The sequence below is a fragment of the Cygnus olor genome, chromosome 1, assembly GCF_009769625.2.
Source record: "Cygnus olor isolate bCygOlo1 chromosome 1, bCygOlo1.pri.v2, whole genome shotgun sequence".
NCBI classification, from domain to species: Eukaryota; Metazoa; Chordata; class Aves; order Anseriformes; family Anatidae; genus Cygnus; species Cygnus olor.
Window position 1 is genome coordinate 68,639,902 of NC_049169.1, and position 17,317 is coordinate 68,657,218.

Below are 17,317 nucleotides of genomic sequence, written 5' to 3' on the forward strand. Positions count from 1 at the left end.
TTTCTTAGAGGTGAATTTATGTTTTTGAAAGAGTTGTAACAGATCCTCAGGTCTAGGATTTAATTTACAGGGGAAAGGACAGAAATAGGCTCTTTGAAGTAGCCAGTAGCCCTGAGGTATTTACCTGGGTCATCAAGCATCCTTGTTCAAATCCTTGTTCCAGTTAGTCACTGAGCCATTCTTCTTAGGATCAGGAAAGATAAGGACAGAGAGCATCTATTCAGATGCTTTTAAAATACCTTTCTTTCCTTCCTTCCTTCCTTGATACCTATTTTCTCTCAAAAAATGGCTATTTTCATTGTATAGTGTCTTCAATCATTCATACTTTAATTCTTTATAGTTAGTCTGAACTGAAGATTAAGAAAAACTGAATTTATTTTAGCTATTAATGTATGCAAGTTCCCTTCATCTCTGGCTAGAAGCAGAGAAAGCTTCTCATGTTTTTGGGCAGGACCAGCTCTCTTCCAAACCAAGCCATTCTATGTCAAAGTCCCTTTACAGATCAATGTATAAGAGCGATATACTAGCTGATGGATAGAGAATAGCCACTATACCATTTGTCAAATATATGTTAGTATTTCTTCTAATCAGCCTTGCATGCTTCTGCACATTTCTCTGTAATTCTTTACAAAACTGACATCCTGCAAATTTTCTCCAGTCTTTGCCTAGGTGTAGTTGTCTACATTAAAATTATTGCTCATAAACTTGTTTTGTATGTTAGGTTTTGGGGCACAAAATTAGAAAGAATTAAGAACACAGCCTCAAATTTGTTTTAATCTGGAGTAATCTGATAATTTTCCAGTTGCAATATTCACTGTCTTCAGACTTATGGGAGTTAATCAAGCTAGAAAATCTGTGGAGTGAAGATATGTTCCTTGTAAATGTCTGTAGGACATATAACATTTCTTTGCAAAGGAAAATTATATCTCTAATGTGAGTTTTCTAGAATGTTGGAGTACATGTAATTAGAATTGTTATTTCATGATATCATTCCAGTGCAGAATTAACACTTCTTAGGCCATAAAATATGCTTCTTTTTAGCACAGCAGCTTTGGATTTCCTTTAAATTTACCTCTGAATTTCTGAGGTTTATTATGTCAGGTTTGGGGATAATTGCATTATTTTTGCACCATATTTTGTCTTCTTTTTCCTGGTATATCTTGTCTAAACAGTCACACCACTCTAACGTTATATACATTTTGTGAATGAACACAGTAACAATGATGATGGCTTCTGACTTGTCCAGTTGGTGAGCCTCCATATTCACATTTCTTATCTTTATCAACTGTCCATAAATCAATAAGGCGCTTGATGATGTTCCTGTATCAAGAAATCTTAGTTTCAAGAGTCAGTTCAAAAGTGTTTGCAAACCAGAGTGCCAATTTTCCATTCCTTCATGTCAGAAAAATGTGTTTGTCTCTTGGGCTGAATAGTTTAGCAATCTAGAGCTAATTAACAAATCAGGAATCCATCATATGGGGCAATTAGGGAGCTGTGATGTCTCTCACAGTGCCCATTGCTCTGAGTTCATTGATTCTAACAACATGATTTATTTTGCACTGGTATTTCCGGATCAGAACAGGCAACAAAATTTTCCTCTTGCTGGGTGTGGTGAATGAGGTCTCCCATGTGAATTTAGGACACCAGGTTGAATTTATAAGATGGAGTGCCTTGTGTTGTCCTTCCATTGTAGTGTCCTCTTCTTCTGTGATAAGATTGGCAGTTTATTTTAGCTCCTGTTGGAAACAAGATCTGGGAATCTGTAATTCCAGAGGTTTCTACCTGCCCTGGTTTTGTGTGAGAATATAAATAAATAAATGGCAGCAGACACAAGGCAGCACTTGTTTATTCACCTTCTTATGGGCCTTATGCTGAAGAGAATTTTTCCAGTTTCTACATGGAAACCATCACCCATGACTGTGATCACTTTACAAAGATCAGTGTTACTGTCCTCACTTTATAGATGAGAAAACTGTTAGGAAAAATGGGGAGTGACCTGCCTGAGATCATCAGTCCAAGACAGCAGAGAGAGGAGTCTGTTCAGAAAAGATTATGGCTATAACGCTCATGATGCTGGCTCCTTCATTTTCTGAACGGATCCTACACACACTGCTGCCTCTTTTCCTTTTTCTAAATATAATGTAACTTTCATTCACTCATGAGGCTATTTGTTATTGTTCTGCTTTTGTGTCCAAAAGAAGAGTATTATCTGTGTAGTGCATATAGTTCCCCAAAGATTGCTAGGGAAAGCTGCACCTGAAAATATATCATATTTCAGTAGTCAATGTCTCTTCACACATTTTAAAAATACTGCCTGTGTTTATTGACTCGCCTTGGTCTAAAGAGTGATTTACAACTTTAGTTATTCACTTATTTGTAGACATAAATTAGGGTATTTTGTATAGAGGTATAAATATCTTTTTTTAAAACTAGTTCAGTTTTTTCTTAGGAGATAGTACCTCCATACTGTTTCAGTGGTCTTTGGTTTTACTCATAGTCCTCTCATCTGCTTTAACATATGAGCATTCTTAGTCTTTCTGCTTCTGAAAGCATTCTGCTTTCTTTGGTGCTTCTCTGGGACTGGAGAAGTCCACCTACCAATTGTTCCTTACTTTCCAGGACAGTCTTTAGCCACAACTGTACTCGGTACAAATGAGCTGTAATAATGAGTTCAGAAAATGTCTCAATTAAACACACATACAGTGCCTCTGAGGTCTGTGGTACTTCTTGTATTTGCTTATACAGATTTTCAGGTTACCCAGGAAAAAAAAATCTACCGTCTATATTCTTCTTTAAAGCCCCCTATGGTTTTAGAGCATGATATAAAAGTGATTAGCAATAAAGAGAACTCAAAAGGATAATTTAGTCTTCATGTTCATTCAGTTCTCAGCTACTCCTCTCCCTGCTAACTTAAGGGGTAATTAGTTCGAATTATCATGTAAACTTCTGTCCACAAGGGACCGGTTGAAGAGATGTGACTCCATCCACAAGGGGATGGTCAAAGAGATGTGACTCCAGTTAAGCATCACAGGAAAACAGCTTTGAACCACCATTGATCACTTCCACATTCACATCGGCTGAGTGTGAAAAACTTCGTATCACAAACTGTTTTTCCCCAAGTGGTATCTTCTTCGCATCACAGTTCCTTTTCCTGCCTCTCTTCGCCTGCAAATATGCCTGCCTACAGCTGCAAAAGAAACTAGAAAATGGCTTTGTCTTTAATCCTCTCGAGCTGTATTTCACAATAAAATAAAATGTTTGCACTTATGACATCAATAGGTTCAGAAGTGAAAAACAAAAATTAGCCCTAAGTTAGGTTTGCACCAAGTGCTGAATCACAAAAATGACTTTGCAGAAGTCCCCTGTTTCTTCTTCAGATGACTTTGCAAAAATTTATTTTAGTATGCAATTCAAAAATGTACTTTTTTCCAGCAATGATGCAAACTCATGCTGGGATCAGAAAGTCCGTCTGAGTTCTCTTTTTCCTCTAACATCCTCATCTCTGGTAAAAAGCTGTTTACTCAAAACTCGTCTACCTGGCTGTGTTTTTGTTAGAGTTGGCAGAAGACAGTCTAGCCCATTCTCTCACAGTTTCATTGACTGAGCAGTGCTTGGAATAATAGTAATAAAATTTGCCAGTAAAAGATGTTCAACGTATCAAAATTCTGAATTTATCCTAACTAACCATTAAGATGTAGACAAATTAGAGGGTAAATCTGGTGTACTGTATAGTATCCAGGTACTGCATTCTTAATTTGAGTGGATTAGTTATCGTTAGAATTTACACCTGAACTTTCTGATTGTATTCAGGTTTTCTGGAGTGAATTGTGTTGACCTGCCAAATTGTGTTGTTTTTCTTATTTGCAGACTACATGTATGCCTGTTTCTGATAGGGCTTTATCGTGCACGTAGTGCTCAGATAGGTACTTCAGACCATAATCTTTTATCTGTCCAAAAAACAAATGTGCATGTGGTACAAACCACCCCATTCAAATTCCTTCCAGATTGTTGAAGGCTGAAGCTGTACTCCTACTTCCCTTCCATTTACACATTCTGACTGATAAAATCAGCAGGATTCATTCTGGTCGCAGTAGATTGTCATGAGTTTCTTCTTTCTGTGGAATTAAATGTATGCTGCCCTCCATTCCCTCCACCTTACATAGTATGTTGACACTTCACAGTCTCTACCGTATTTGTTCCCAAAATGAAATACTGAGATAGGAATATGGTGTTATCCTCATTTTATACCTAGCTTCAATGACAACCCCTGTCATGCAGGAAGTCAATGGTAAAGTACAGAGCTGATCTGGAATTTCTCATCAGCTTGATCTGTGCCACAATCCCTGCAACTAAATAGATAGCATTATGGCAGACAGGCCACCAGTGTACAACCACTACTGATCTTGACCAGATTTGTACTAACCACATAAAGATGAAAGGTTTGTTATCCTTTCACTTGTCCTTTAAGCTGTCCGGTTCTATATTTTTAGACGTGATTTCAATAAACCCAGTTCACCTCCAGTACTGAGGCAGTATTTCTGTCTGTGTCCAGGCGGCTCATCCATGGAACTGTGCTTCTTAGCATGAAGTTGGACAGCATACTTCCAGCATCAATGATTACCCCAGGCATCTGCAGTACTGATATACCAACTTCAGTAACGTTGCAGGTAAGAAAATAAAAAAGCTAAGAAAAGTTTTTTTCCAACAAACTGAAAAAAAAAAAGACCACACAAATTAGAAATCCTATTTCTACTATAGCTGCTCAGAGAGGGCATGTTAATCTTAGTGGATGAAAATTATAATGCTGCATAGTGGCAAATATGTATGATAATTTGTACATAGAATGACACCTCTGAGAGCTATGGAAGATTTTCATGCAGTAATTTTTTATTAATATAATTTTGGTTCCAAAAATACTTTTAACAAAAATTGCTGACTAGTTACATGACTTGCAGATGGCTTTTCAAATCTGAACTTTAGTTCTGGGTACTACTGAACTGTATGCAATTATAAGTGTAAAATACAGCTTGCAATTAGTGTAAAGGAAGCATCTACAAGCAAATTGTCCACAAATGGCAGTAGAGCTCTCCCTCCATGACTACATGTTGAGAACCCACAAACTCTGGCAGAATGGTGCTCCCAGTACTGAAAATGCCTGATAGTCTGCCTGGTAGTTTTGTCACCTTTCCAAGTTAAATTAGCAAGTGGATACTTTGAGGGCAAAGCCAATTGCTTTCCGTATTAAAAAGCTGAAATGACTGTTAGCAAATGACATGTAAAAGAACAGATAATACAGATAAATTCATCTGGTCTAAAAATACCCTATTTTTAATAGACAAGCAAATGGGGATTTTCTAGTCTGAGGAGTTCGGGCCAAGAAGATGACTTAGAACAGCTCTTTCTCTTAATAATAAAGGAAGTCCAGACAGTAAATGGCTACTCAGTTATCATCTTTCTCTGCTGAAAGGAACGGGAAAGGAGGGTCTCTCATTTCCCCATCCCCTTCTCAGTTATTGCCATATAAGTGACAGTATCGTGATTTGTGAACATACTGGAAATACTGCCATAAGGATTGCTTTTCTGATGTGCCCAACATGACACTTACATTTTGTAGAGAAAAACTTTGTTAGCCTTTAGATGAGTGATGCATATCTAATGTATATACATATAGAAAATATATAGATAAGAGATTATGATGTGAGCAAACCAAAATGGGATGTGCAAATTGAACTGGATTTTAAGGAACAACCTACATTTTCAGATTACCGTGACCTCAAGATTCATAATTTTGGTGGAATGTTTTCTTTCTCTGTATCTTAAAAACATTTTCCTAAATATTTGATGCCCATGTGAAAGTGCAAAGAATGAAATATTGGTAGATACTATACAACATATATGAAATTGAGCATCAGGAACTGATATCAGGAATCTGATTCCCATCTCTTAAGCTGTTAAACTGCATATCAGAGTTTTATTTTTTTTTGAAAAAAAAATCTAATGGATGCTTTTCATTTAAGACCTATCTCATTAAAAAGCAGGAGAGGGAGGGAGGAAGGAAAAAACAACTTCAGCCTTGAGTACATGTAGTTCTAATAAAATTGAAATACAGTGGATTAAATTCTCTTAAGAATGTCAGAGACAAAGCTCCCACTGATTTTCGTGGGCTGGGTATATCACCAACTTCTCTAAGTAAAGTATTACTTGCAGTGAACCTCCTCAGAGAGTTACCTCCTCTTCTCTCATATTTTGTATGCTTCCTGTACAAATCCAGGATGACATTTATTAACAGATGTATCTGAGAATACGTATCGCTAAAAGGACTTCTGTCTTTTTTGTCTTTTTTTTTTTTTTAATAAAGATTGACTTTCCAGAAACTAATTTGGAGTTCATTAAACCTGAACCTGAAGAGAAAAAGGATGATCTTGAAGAGCCAACCAAAGAGTGCCTGAAGCATATTGCAAGACTTTCACAAGCACAGTCTCTCTTGCTGTAAGTTCTACCCAACTAGTTCTGCTGAATCTTTGCTTCAAGTACTTATTCTATTGATCACAATTAAATGAGTCCACTTCTTTAAATTTTTTTTTTTTCTCTGAAGGAGCATAATGTGATTGATTTGAGAAGTAGCACCTCTAAACGAGAGAATAGATCACAGCAAAGCCTAAATAAGCCCCTGGAAGTGGCAGTGTACTTTACTGTTTTAGAAAAGGGTTGTTTTTACCTCTCTATCATTATATCTTTTCATGTCTTTGAGGGGAGAAACCAATTTTTGATTCAAAAGATAAGATTTTCAAAGGATGTGACAAGTCTATAACAGTATTAAAATGAAAATCTTTAGACTCAATGAAAATCACTATTCCCTATTGATACTTTACTCAGACTAATAAGCTATAGTAATAGCATATAATCATTAAAACAACCCGTATTAGGTTCTTTTTAAACAAGGAAAGAAGTATGCAAAGTTTAGCTTTAAACAGAATACAAATAAAGACAAAGTGAAACAAAATGTGCTGTATATATTGAGGAAGATAAGTATGCTCAGGTTACATAAGCAATTAGGATTATGTACTATATAAAAGAATTTTAGATATAATCCAAGTGGCATTAGGAACATAAATAGTTATGGAAAGTCATTACACCAGTCACAGTTAATTATTTAAATTAATCTTTCATCAAAGTTCAAAAGATACATTAGTTTTGCAATAACTAAATAACTTAAAGCCAGTCTAGCTCTCTGTGTGATATATCTGCGAAGAAGGCTTTTTTATGCTGATTTCCTTTTTTTTTTTTTTAATTTAAAAAAAAAAGTGTATTTAATGTTTGCTTCATCTTTTAAAAAGACAGAATATAATGTAAAGTTATTTTTATTACTCATGGGGTCTGTGGTCTGGTTATTATTTTATTTCTAATATGAATGGGAGGACAGTATTTTATCACAAATGGCCACTGTGCTAGGGCACTGGCAAGTTGTCTGCATGATTCCCACCTGCAAAAGGTGCTCTAGAAATGATTTGGGGTAGGGGTACTTCAAGTCAATGCATCTGACCTCTGTTTGTAGTAAAATGGTGGCTTCTGTGAGAAGAAATAAGATCATTAAGCATTTAGCTAAGCATGGAGAAATCTGTCAGTAAAGAGCCAGTGTGGCTTCTGTAAACAGAAACCTGCCTCACCAACCTGTTGCTGCTATTCTAGAAGGTTGTAAGAGGGTGCATGGATTTGGGGGATTTGGTGAACATAAAGTATTTGGATGTTCAAGACACTTTGGTGAGGTTCCACATCAGATTGTTAAAGAAAGTGTTTATGGGTATAGAGTAAAACTGGTTAAAGACAAAGTTTGGACATTTAATGGTGGCTTTTCAGAATGGAGTAATCAGCAGTAGAGTCCCTCTGTACTCAAGGTTGGGACCAATTTTATTCAGTATCTCCATCGATGATGTGGAGAAGGAAGTGTATGGTGAAATCTCCAACTCTGATGGTACTAAGCTCTGCCAGATAGCAGCTGTGTCATGGAGGAGACATCCAAAAGGACCTTACAAAAATAAGCAGGAAAAAATATGGCAAGTGAGTTTCAGTGTGGGTAAATTTAAAAGGATATATTTAAGGAAAAATTATCTAAGACATCTGTACATGACGCTGAATTCAAAACCTGCAGCTACAACACAGAAAATCCATCTTTGAATTACTGCTGATATTTCCCTGAACTCATGAGTACAATGTGCAGAAGCAACCAAAAACACCAACAAAATACTAGGTGTCATCAAGAAGGGTGTAGAAGAGAAGCCAATGTATGTCATTTCACTGCTATCTAAAACCATGAAAGGCAGTGTTTTGAGTACGCTGTGTAGTTCTTGCATCTACAACTCAGGAAGGCCACAGTAGAACTGGAAAAGGCAGAGAAGGGTAATCAACATGTTTGAAGGGATGAAGTAGTAGCCTAATCAGGAGAAGCTAAAAGCTAAAAAATCTGAGACTTCTTATATAGAGAGGAGAAGGCTGAGAGAGAGTGGTGTGTTTAATATTTCCAAAATCATGATGGTGATGGACAAGGAAGAAAAAAAAAAAAAAAAGAAAGAAAGAAAGAAAGGTGCAATATTCAAGCTAGGGATATCCCATGGCAGAAGTAGATCTATTGTCAATAAATGGAAGAAAGTACTTCAAGCAGTCAGCGGTGAACCTCTAAAATCTACTGGCACAAAGCTGGGGAGGTAGACAATACCATCAGATTCATAAAGGCTATCCACAGGTTCGTGGCTAACAGGTTCATAAGCTGGTATTACAAAGATCAAGGAAGGGTAGAGACTATAACATCCCTAATGCAACAATTTTGAATTCTCTGGGAATATGAAGGGAAGAAACCCCCAAAAGTGGCCAGGCTGGCATGCCCTGCCTAAATTGCATCTCAGGTTGCTGCTGTCAGAGGCAAAACACTGGGTGAGAGATAGACCAATGATCTGGTCTGTGATGATGTTTCTCAGGTTTTAAAGGAAACAAATGAGATTGTGGTCATTCGCGATGATTTCCAGAACTAATGTCATTTTTAATTGGCTTTTTTATTTTTATTTTTTTTGTCTCCTGGCTTTATTGTATTTATATAACAATCTATAGCTTCCTTCACTTCCTTTCCCAGGAGTTGATGTTACAGAGTGTTACACTGTAACATACAGTATGCTTTATTATTCATTGAATTATTTAGAAGTTCATTAGAGGTGGTAATACTTACAGGAGGCATGAATGCCTTTTTTTTTTTTTCCAGCTGGGAGGTTTGCAGAAGACAGATTCAAGTGGCTGCTGCTAAGGCTTCAATAAGTTCAATAACATTCTTGGAGGAAAAAGAATGGTAGTCCTAGCTTTTCCCACAGCTTGTTGTTTTCAGTTATCCCATCTTGTGGTCAAGATGGTCTAGCAAATGCATCATCAAGGTGAAGGGTGGCATACTTGGGGGTTTGAAGGAGGTCTATTTTTATTAAGCAATTTCTGGTCAAGAGGAATCTGACAGCCTACGATTTTCTGTTGTACCAATATCAGAAGCATTCTTTTTACCTTCCTTAGTCAAGATAGTTTTATTAAAGTTTTTAAAAATATATTTGTATCCAAACATATTATTACCATGAAATCTCAGGTTCTCTTCCTTACTTCATGTGTCAAGAAAAAAGGAGAAATCTAGGTAACATTTCAGTAACAACACGTCTGATGATGCTTCAGGCCTATAAGTCTCAGATATGATTTTTAAATAAAAAAGTGTCCGTGGATGGAAGACACAAGAAAGCTCTCACAGGCTGTCGTTTTAGTCATTCTACTGAAAGCGGAGGGAATAAGTGAATGGACAGAAAATGTTCTAAACCCTATGGTAGAGAAAGGAGAAAATGGCTAAAACCAGACAACCACATGGCTGTCCTTGTTACAGGCTATCAAATCCAATAGCACTGTGGATGCAACGTGGCCATGGCTTCGTGTCCCCAGGTTCAGCCATTAGAGAAGTGGAGTGCTTTTTCCTGGTAGGCACACATAGTACAGACGGTGTTACATAGTACAGACGTGTCTTAGGTGGTTAGTCTGTACAGACTAACCACATAGTACAGACAGTTAGACGGCACCTAACCACACAAATCAGCCCAGACACAAGGCGGTGCCTTACCAGCACATACACAAACACACAGAACTCTCACAAAAATAGACAGCACAGACAGTGTGATTCTGTTCTTCCACTCTGCCTGATCATGATCAAAGTCTGCCAGTAGAATATATCCATGAACATACATATTTATATCTAAATCTTTAGCATTAAAATATCAGTTGCTCCAGAAGTTGAGCTCATTTTATCTAGTAGCTGGCTCCAGATCTTCCTTCTTTCCCCAGCTGCTGACGATCAGACATAAAAGCCCTCATGTTCACAGCCATATTCTGCTTGATGGTGTTTGGACCCCTTCCTATTACACACACACAGGTCTCCCCAGTAGCTATTTGAGGCATATGGTCTTCACAGCAGCTGACTCTCAAACCCTTGTCTCTCTGGTAGTTAGCTCTCAGAATGCTGGTCCCTGTGGCAAGCATCTTTGGGATGTTGATTAGTAGTGAGTCACTTGAGGGTGTCAGTGGAAATGAAGGAAGTGAACTTCAACATATGGCTCGTGCTCCTCACGGCCCTAAATTATGTGATCTTTGGCGTCACCACCAAATCACATGAGGAGCAGGGGGGATGGACTAAGAGAGTTAATTAGTCACTGCCAGCCGCTTTGGCTGAATTCTGAAAACAATTGAGATGTGAGCCTTTGATTTCTTTTAGGATTACTGCAGTGGAAACACAACCCCCCAGAAAACTAGCCATCTGGGACAATGGCTGCTCTTCGAACACAGTACAGCCTGCTTGTGCACAGTGGCTCCCAGTGGAAGGATCAGACTGGTCTGAAGCCAGGAAGATGACAGTCTCGTTTCTGCCATCTTTCTTTCCTTCATTCATCATTTTCCTTCTACCTTTTCTACTGTTTCTGCTTCCCTTTTTCTTTTCATTTTTGCCACTTGTCTAATAAGACTCTACTTTGCCTACCAGTCATCACAAGACTGCCTTTGCTGTGAATTGTGATTAAAATGGCTACTTAGAGCCTGGTAGATAGTACAGGTCTAAAAAAAGGCAGTAATACTACACACTTCACTAGTCTGCCCACAGAAGAGAAAGTGAGAAATGGAACTGGGAAACAGAAATTTGAGTTTTCTATCTTTGTTTTGCTTTCCTGACTCTCTTTTTGCCATTTTGTCTTGTTCTTTTCTAGGACTGAGCATGAATGTTCAGAACACTCAGAAGCATTTAAACTATTTTTTTTTTTACCATTTCTCCACAAAATAAGTGATAATTAACAGCAGCTAAGAAATCTTCCACAGAAGCTGTTTTCCTTCATTTAGCTAAAAGGATTAAAGAAAATTATCAAAATGAAAACTACTGAATTATTTAGGTTTTAAGTAAGATTTTTTTCTTCTGTATTTTCCTTTGTGTTGAGTAGAAGACTATATATTTTAAAATAACTGTTATATAGAGGGGAGCATAGACGTAATGATGTTAAATGAAAAAGCCCAATGAACTGCATTTTTATCAGTGAATAGGGTTTATTATATCTTAACCCATTTTAGACAAAAAGTAGCCTTAGTAGCATAACAATCTGCAGATGTTATATGTACACAATAATTTTACTGCTTACCTTAAATGTCGCATCACACGTATGTGTAAACTTTTAGTACAACTAAGAAAATTAAATGAAAATCTCAAAATTAAAAAAATAAAAACTAAAAACACCCTAACCTTTAGTTTCATCTTGAATCTCTAAAATATGTTAATCTAATCTTTAAAATATGTTAATCTAATTTATTGTAGAAACATGGAAAGAGAAAATGGCATTGCCTCTAAAGCAAAGTCAAAGGGAGAAATGTATTATTTAGAAAACCTAATACAACGATTGATTTCGTATCTCCCTTTGTAAATTCAGTGGAGGTTTTAGCTGCTTTAATCTGAACAACGGATTGTCTAGTTCGGAGGATGCTGTTTGAAAGCTTCAGTCCCTGCTTAAAGTCAGCATACAAAAGGGGTCCTTTAGCTGAACTGTCCTGCAGAAAAACATCTGAATACAAAAGAAAACAAGATGGCAATAAAGTCTTAGGCCTACTTTTATCTCTTTTTCTGTGTGACTTTTTCACAGAGAGAAACATCTATCTGTTGTCAAAATAGACATGCTGTGAATTCTGACACAGTTTCTTAAAATGACTGCTTAAATGATACTTTTCTTGAAATGGTTGCTAAAAGACATGACAGAATTTTTATCATAGGGGTAGGTTCTTCTTCTTCTTCATACATTTATAAGCTTATTCTCCTAAAGGAAAGGAATAAACATTCTTGTGGCATTAAAGAAAAGAAAAAAAAATCTCTGTTCTACCACTCTCTGTTCCAAATGTTTGGCAATTTAAAATTGTAAAAAAAGAAAAGTTGCTTGGTGAAAATAGAACCACAAAGGAGCTCATTGCTCTAAGCTGTGAAAGCCACAATCTTGAGAATTTGATGATACTTATTTTGGCTAAGAATGCCCCCACATCATTGCAAATAGGAGGAAGAAGATACTGACAGGTATGGAAATGCTTGGATTTTGAGCCCAGCTTATACACATTCAGATAACGAAGTACTTGACTGGAAATAAGCTATTTGCTTACTGCCTTCTACAAAGTTTCTTACACCTTGCTCTGAAATATCCAGATCAGCTTAAGGTCATATTTAAGTTATCTTACTAAGTAGACGATCACCAGTCTGATCAACTATGACCAAGAAAACTGATGTCTGTCTTGGCTTCAGTAATGATTTGTGTCAACTGGAGACCATTCTGCACTTTCAAAGCTTGCTTTTGAAGGCTCTGATATCAAATTTAGGAGATTGTCTGAGCTTGTTTCTCACAGGGGATTTTTTCTTCTGTTTTCTGATGATAGCAAAACCTAGGATTTATTATTCTGAAGCAGTTATTATGGTGAAATATTGTGTGTTATCTGGCCGTTTTATCATCGTTATTCAGCCATCTCAGCATGTGCTGTCATGTTCCTGGGTACGTGCATGGATGTACCTAAACCCCATTTTTATTGCAAATATGCTAGAAATAGACATGCCTGTGTTACTCAAAGGAAGAGCAAGAATGAAAACTATGACTAGGAGTGTTGTATGTGTAGTTGTTACGCTACTTAATTAGAGATGATGTGTAGCAGATGGAGGTAACAATAATTTATCCAGTGAAGACTGCACCTTCTTTGTCTCTGTCAGAAAATCCCAGTAAAAACAAACACCAACAACAGAGTGGAGAAGAAAAATGAGAGTGCTTGGAAAGTGAAATAACCATATGTGTGTGTCTTTTGACACTTCATTTTTATATGACCCAAGGCTGACGGACCCAGAGTATAAGTATCACTTTTCTTATAAAAGCTGGTCTGCAGAAAATGATATCCTACCCCAAGGAAAACATGTACTTAGCTGAAAAGCAGTGTTCTGTATGACTTGGCCCCCCAGTACAATAAAGTTTGTTGCTACACAAAGCTCCAGGTGGTTTTAATTTCAAACTGAATTTCTAATCTTCTCTTCCAGACTCTCAGAGCAACAGAGAAGAATCTTATGGTTTTATCGTTACTACTGCAATAATCAAAATTGCTCCCTTCCTCTGGTACTGGGCAGTGCACCCAGTTGGGATCGAACAACTGTATCAGAAATGTATTCTGTCATGAGGAGATGGAGATTTTCTAACCCTCTAGAGGCATTCGGGCTCCTGACTTTCAGGTAAGGGAAAATTAACAAAGTAGGAAAATAATGATAAGCAGAATGATCGCATGCTGCTGATTAATTCAGCACTTCAATTTGCTCAGCATAGGATCATGCTTTGTTTCAGTGATTGTGTTTTTGGTTCTGTCCCTGTGTCAAAGTGAAGATGTAATTGCAGCTCCTGTGATAACCTTAAATTGAACATGCTGGCCCTGCCTTCTTGGCTGAGAAGATTTCCTATTTTTCAGGATAATAAAGAGAGTATTTCATGCTGTATAGCCGATTCAGTCAGTTTCTGGTAGCAGGTGATCAGTCAAATACTTAGCATTTACATAGCACTCCATATCTTCAAACTACTGTGCAGACGTGACGTGAGTAATGGGAGATAAGGAGGACTAAACTGTGCTTCCAGACAGTGATACTGTGTAAATACGTGCAGACCCACCAGTAGCCCATCTTTTTGAAGAAGAAACTTTGAAGTCGGTTCCCCATACTTTGAGTAACCTCTGTTGTGATCCCACCCCCACTTTTTACACCAGGAGCTGATTGTCTGTCGGCAGGCTTTCCTGATGTCTGGGATAGTCTTACCTATGATGTAATAATAGTAAGTGTCAGACGACAGAATTTTGTTAGCAGTTATGTTTCCTCTAAACGCTTGGGAGGTGTTTTGTGTTAAGTGATCTACCTGTGAAAACATTAAACCTGCAGATGAAATGACTGAGCAAATCTGGTTTATCAGGCCCTTACATGTCTGGATAAGCACAAGCTGCACCTGCTTTGCAATCTGTTCCATATTATACATAGCACATTTAGAGAAAAAAAATTACTTCACCTAGAACTTCACTTGTGGAGAAAGGACTGTATACACTCACCTCCACATTATTAAAAAAATAGTTATTTAATAATATAAAGCTAACTTTTAACTGATATTTCCCTCTGAAAGTGATTTCCTAAGAATACCTGCATCTCAGCTTTCTATAAGAACAAACTGAAATATTAGAAATTTCACGTTTGCGTATATGTCTTATGTTTAGTGGGAATGATGGAAGCAAAGATCCTGAAAGATCAGGGTCTGGAGCATATTAGGAAGATTTTATTTACCATTATTAAATTATGAAAAATTATAAAATAATTTATAGAAGATCCATGTAGAAAGGATTATGTGGGCAGCGTGTTGTCTTCCACACCCCAGAGTAGCAAGACAGTTTGAGGCAGTTCATCAGAGCATTCCAGGCTTTCAGATCAGACCTTTTGTCAAATTTTGTTACCCTGTATGAAAGGCATTTCTGCAAAGGGCTTGATTGTTCCTCGAAGATGCAGCTCTGGATCAGGGTGTGGTGCAGAAGATTTGCCCTGTCAGGTGCTTTACAGGATTTCAAATATGAGTCAGTCTGTCACAAAGCTTCTCAGTGTGTACTGGATGCTGCATACATGCTATTCATTCTGGCAAAGATTGCTGGGATGGAAAGACAAAAAAATGTCATCACTTTGTCTTTCCTGGTGCCACTGTTGGGTGTCACTGGCACCTGCAGGGGTGCCAAAGAATAAGGGCTTCTGATCATTACCTTAGTTTGTTTGTCCCTATAATTTCTTTCTCAACAAAGATAACATCAATCTGTTGGGTTTTTTTGCTTCACACTAACACTATGAAAAGTTGTGGATCACAGTACAAATCTTTAACAAAATAAAAATTTTTTAAAAAGTATTCTGTCTTCCACATATCCCCAGGATTTTATAGGTGCATGAACAACTGGGAAGCTAACCTTCAGAAACAGAGGATTACATTTCATTAAAGGTTTCTAATTTCAAAGATGTCTAGGTTGCATGATTCAACTGCTGAGAGACATGTATACACAAATTGAGAGAGTGGGTTGCAGGAGAGAAGTACTTTCTGTATAAAAGTATTTCTGAGGTTTCTTGTCTTGGTTCTGTTTTCCTCAGATTTCAATCATTTGGAAAAGTGAAATAGCACTGGATACAATCCAACCTCCCTTCACCATTACCTTCACTGACTTTGAATTGTAAGCTCCATAACTGAGATGTTTTTGAAAGTTCATTCATCTCTATCCTGTATTATATTTGGCTGTGACAATTCATCAGCTCAGTTTCTGATTTCTATCATAAACAGAACAGATCTCTGATTTCTTGTGATTATTGAGACACAGCTGAAAGGTCTGTGTTCTTGTAAAACTTGAGCAGAATATAAAAGAAATACTCTATATGTTTGTGTCTATTTTAAGGACTTGTGTTACCATCACTATCATATCATAGGTAAGTTAATCAAATTAGGGCTGATCTTTGTGCATACATTTCCTTAACATAATGCAAGAATGCAGGAGCAGCTGCACCAAATCAGACCAAAATTGAGTCTAGTGCATCCTATCTCTGATGGTAACCTAGGAAAGACAACAACAATGGACCAAACATAAAGACATTATGCTACTTCCCTATCTTCCAGTAATCTGCAACTCAGAGAGGTTTTAAAGTTTAATAGCCCTCTTATATTTTTATTCTATGACTTTTTTTTTTTCAAAATAAAAATGGATTCCATGTAAACATTGAACTTCCAGGACATTCTGTAGCAAGGAGATCCACAGTTCATCTCTATGTTGTAAATTGTGACATATAGAAGTAATACCATATTGTGAGTAGTACTGTAATAGAGTTTCCAGTCACTCAGAATGTTGGATGTTCCTTTGCTGGGGCTTCAGTCTGCAGTGTCTGAAAGAGAAGCTGAATTCCTTCAGGAATGTGCTACGTCTTTACACTGTTTAGGGAGGGTACTCAAAATCACTAGTCACTTTTGCAAGCCTTGGGCTGGTGACTCTAAATTACCATTCTCAGAACAAATAAGCATCTATCTCAATGATTAAGCTCAAGATCACATTTGCAAGGATAAAGAAATCAAAATTATTGGAGGTGCTAACTCATTGTGTGGGTTAGAAGGCAACGCCGGAGAGGTATCATGACCCATCAGATCAAGCCTGGTTATCCTGCATCTGAGTTAAAGCTCTCTTTTCAGCATTCTGATACTTCTAGATTGTTTGCTATACAGTTAAATGTACACTTTAGTAGATGTTTCTTGTTCTTCAGGCATGTCTCTCCTTCTGCTTACGCTCTTCAACTTTGCAGACATATCTCGAGGCAGCCAAATGATACCATACTTATTTATTCTGTGGAAAGGAAGAACATTCATAAATTGGAAGCACAATCATAGTACGTTTCACAGAGAAATTCAGTAGCAATCTTACATCCAGGACTTGTATCAAGTGCATTGATTCTTAAAGCCCTAGAAGCCAATACTTAAAAAACAATTTAAAAAAAACAATGAGTATTTCTTTAGTTGATTAAGATGGGATGAAGAGGCTGGCATGGGGAAGTGCAGATTAAGATTTTATACTCTTAGTTTTACTACTAATTTCAGGGAAGGGTGATTATAAGCTATTGCCAGAATTTTATTTTATTTTTTTTTCCAAAGGCAGAAGGTATAGGAGGTGGTCCCTCATACCCAGCATTGATTATTGGTGCCCTGTGAATTTTACTGTT

General features: G+C 37.2%; 1 protein-coding gene across 2 annotated transcripts in view; it reads left to right on the forward strand.

Annotated features, from left to right (window-relative positions):
• The window catches only part of PIK3C2G (phosphatidylinositol-4-phosphate 3-kinase catalytic subunit type 2 gamma), a 213,511-nt gene that overhangs the window by 72,890 nt on the left and 123,304 nt on the right, over nucleotides 1–17,317 (forward strand). For both annotated transcript variants that reach the window (XM_040564008.1, XM_040564015.1), the window contains exons 14-16: nucleotides 4,553–4,667; nucleotides 6,359–6,489; nucleotides 13,601–13,789. In XM_040564008.1, the coding sequence (XP_040419942.1) occupies nucleotides 4,553–4,667; nucleotides 6,359–6,489; nucleotides 13,601–13,789 (435 nt within the window). The remainder of the gene's footprint in view (nucleotides 1–4,552; nucleotides 4,668–6,358; nucleotides 6,490–13,600; nucleotides 13,790–17,317) is intronic.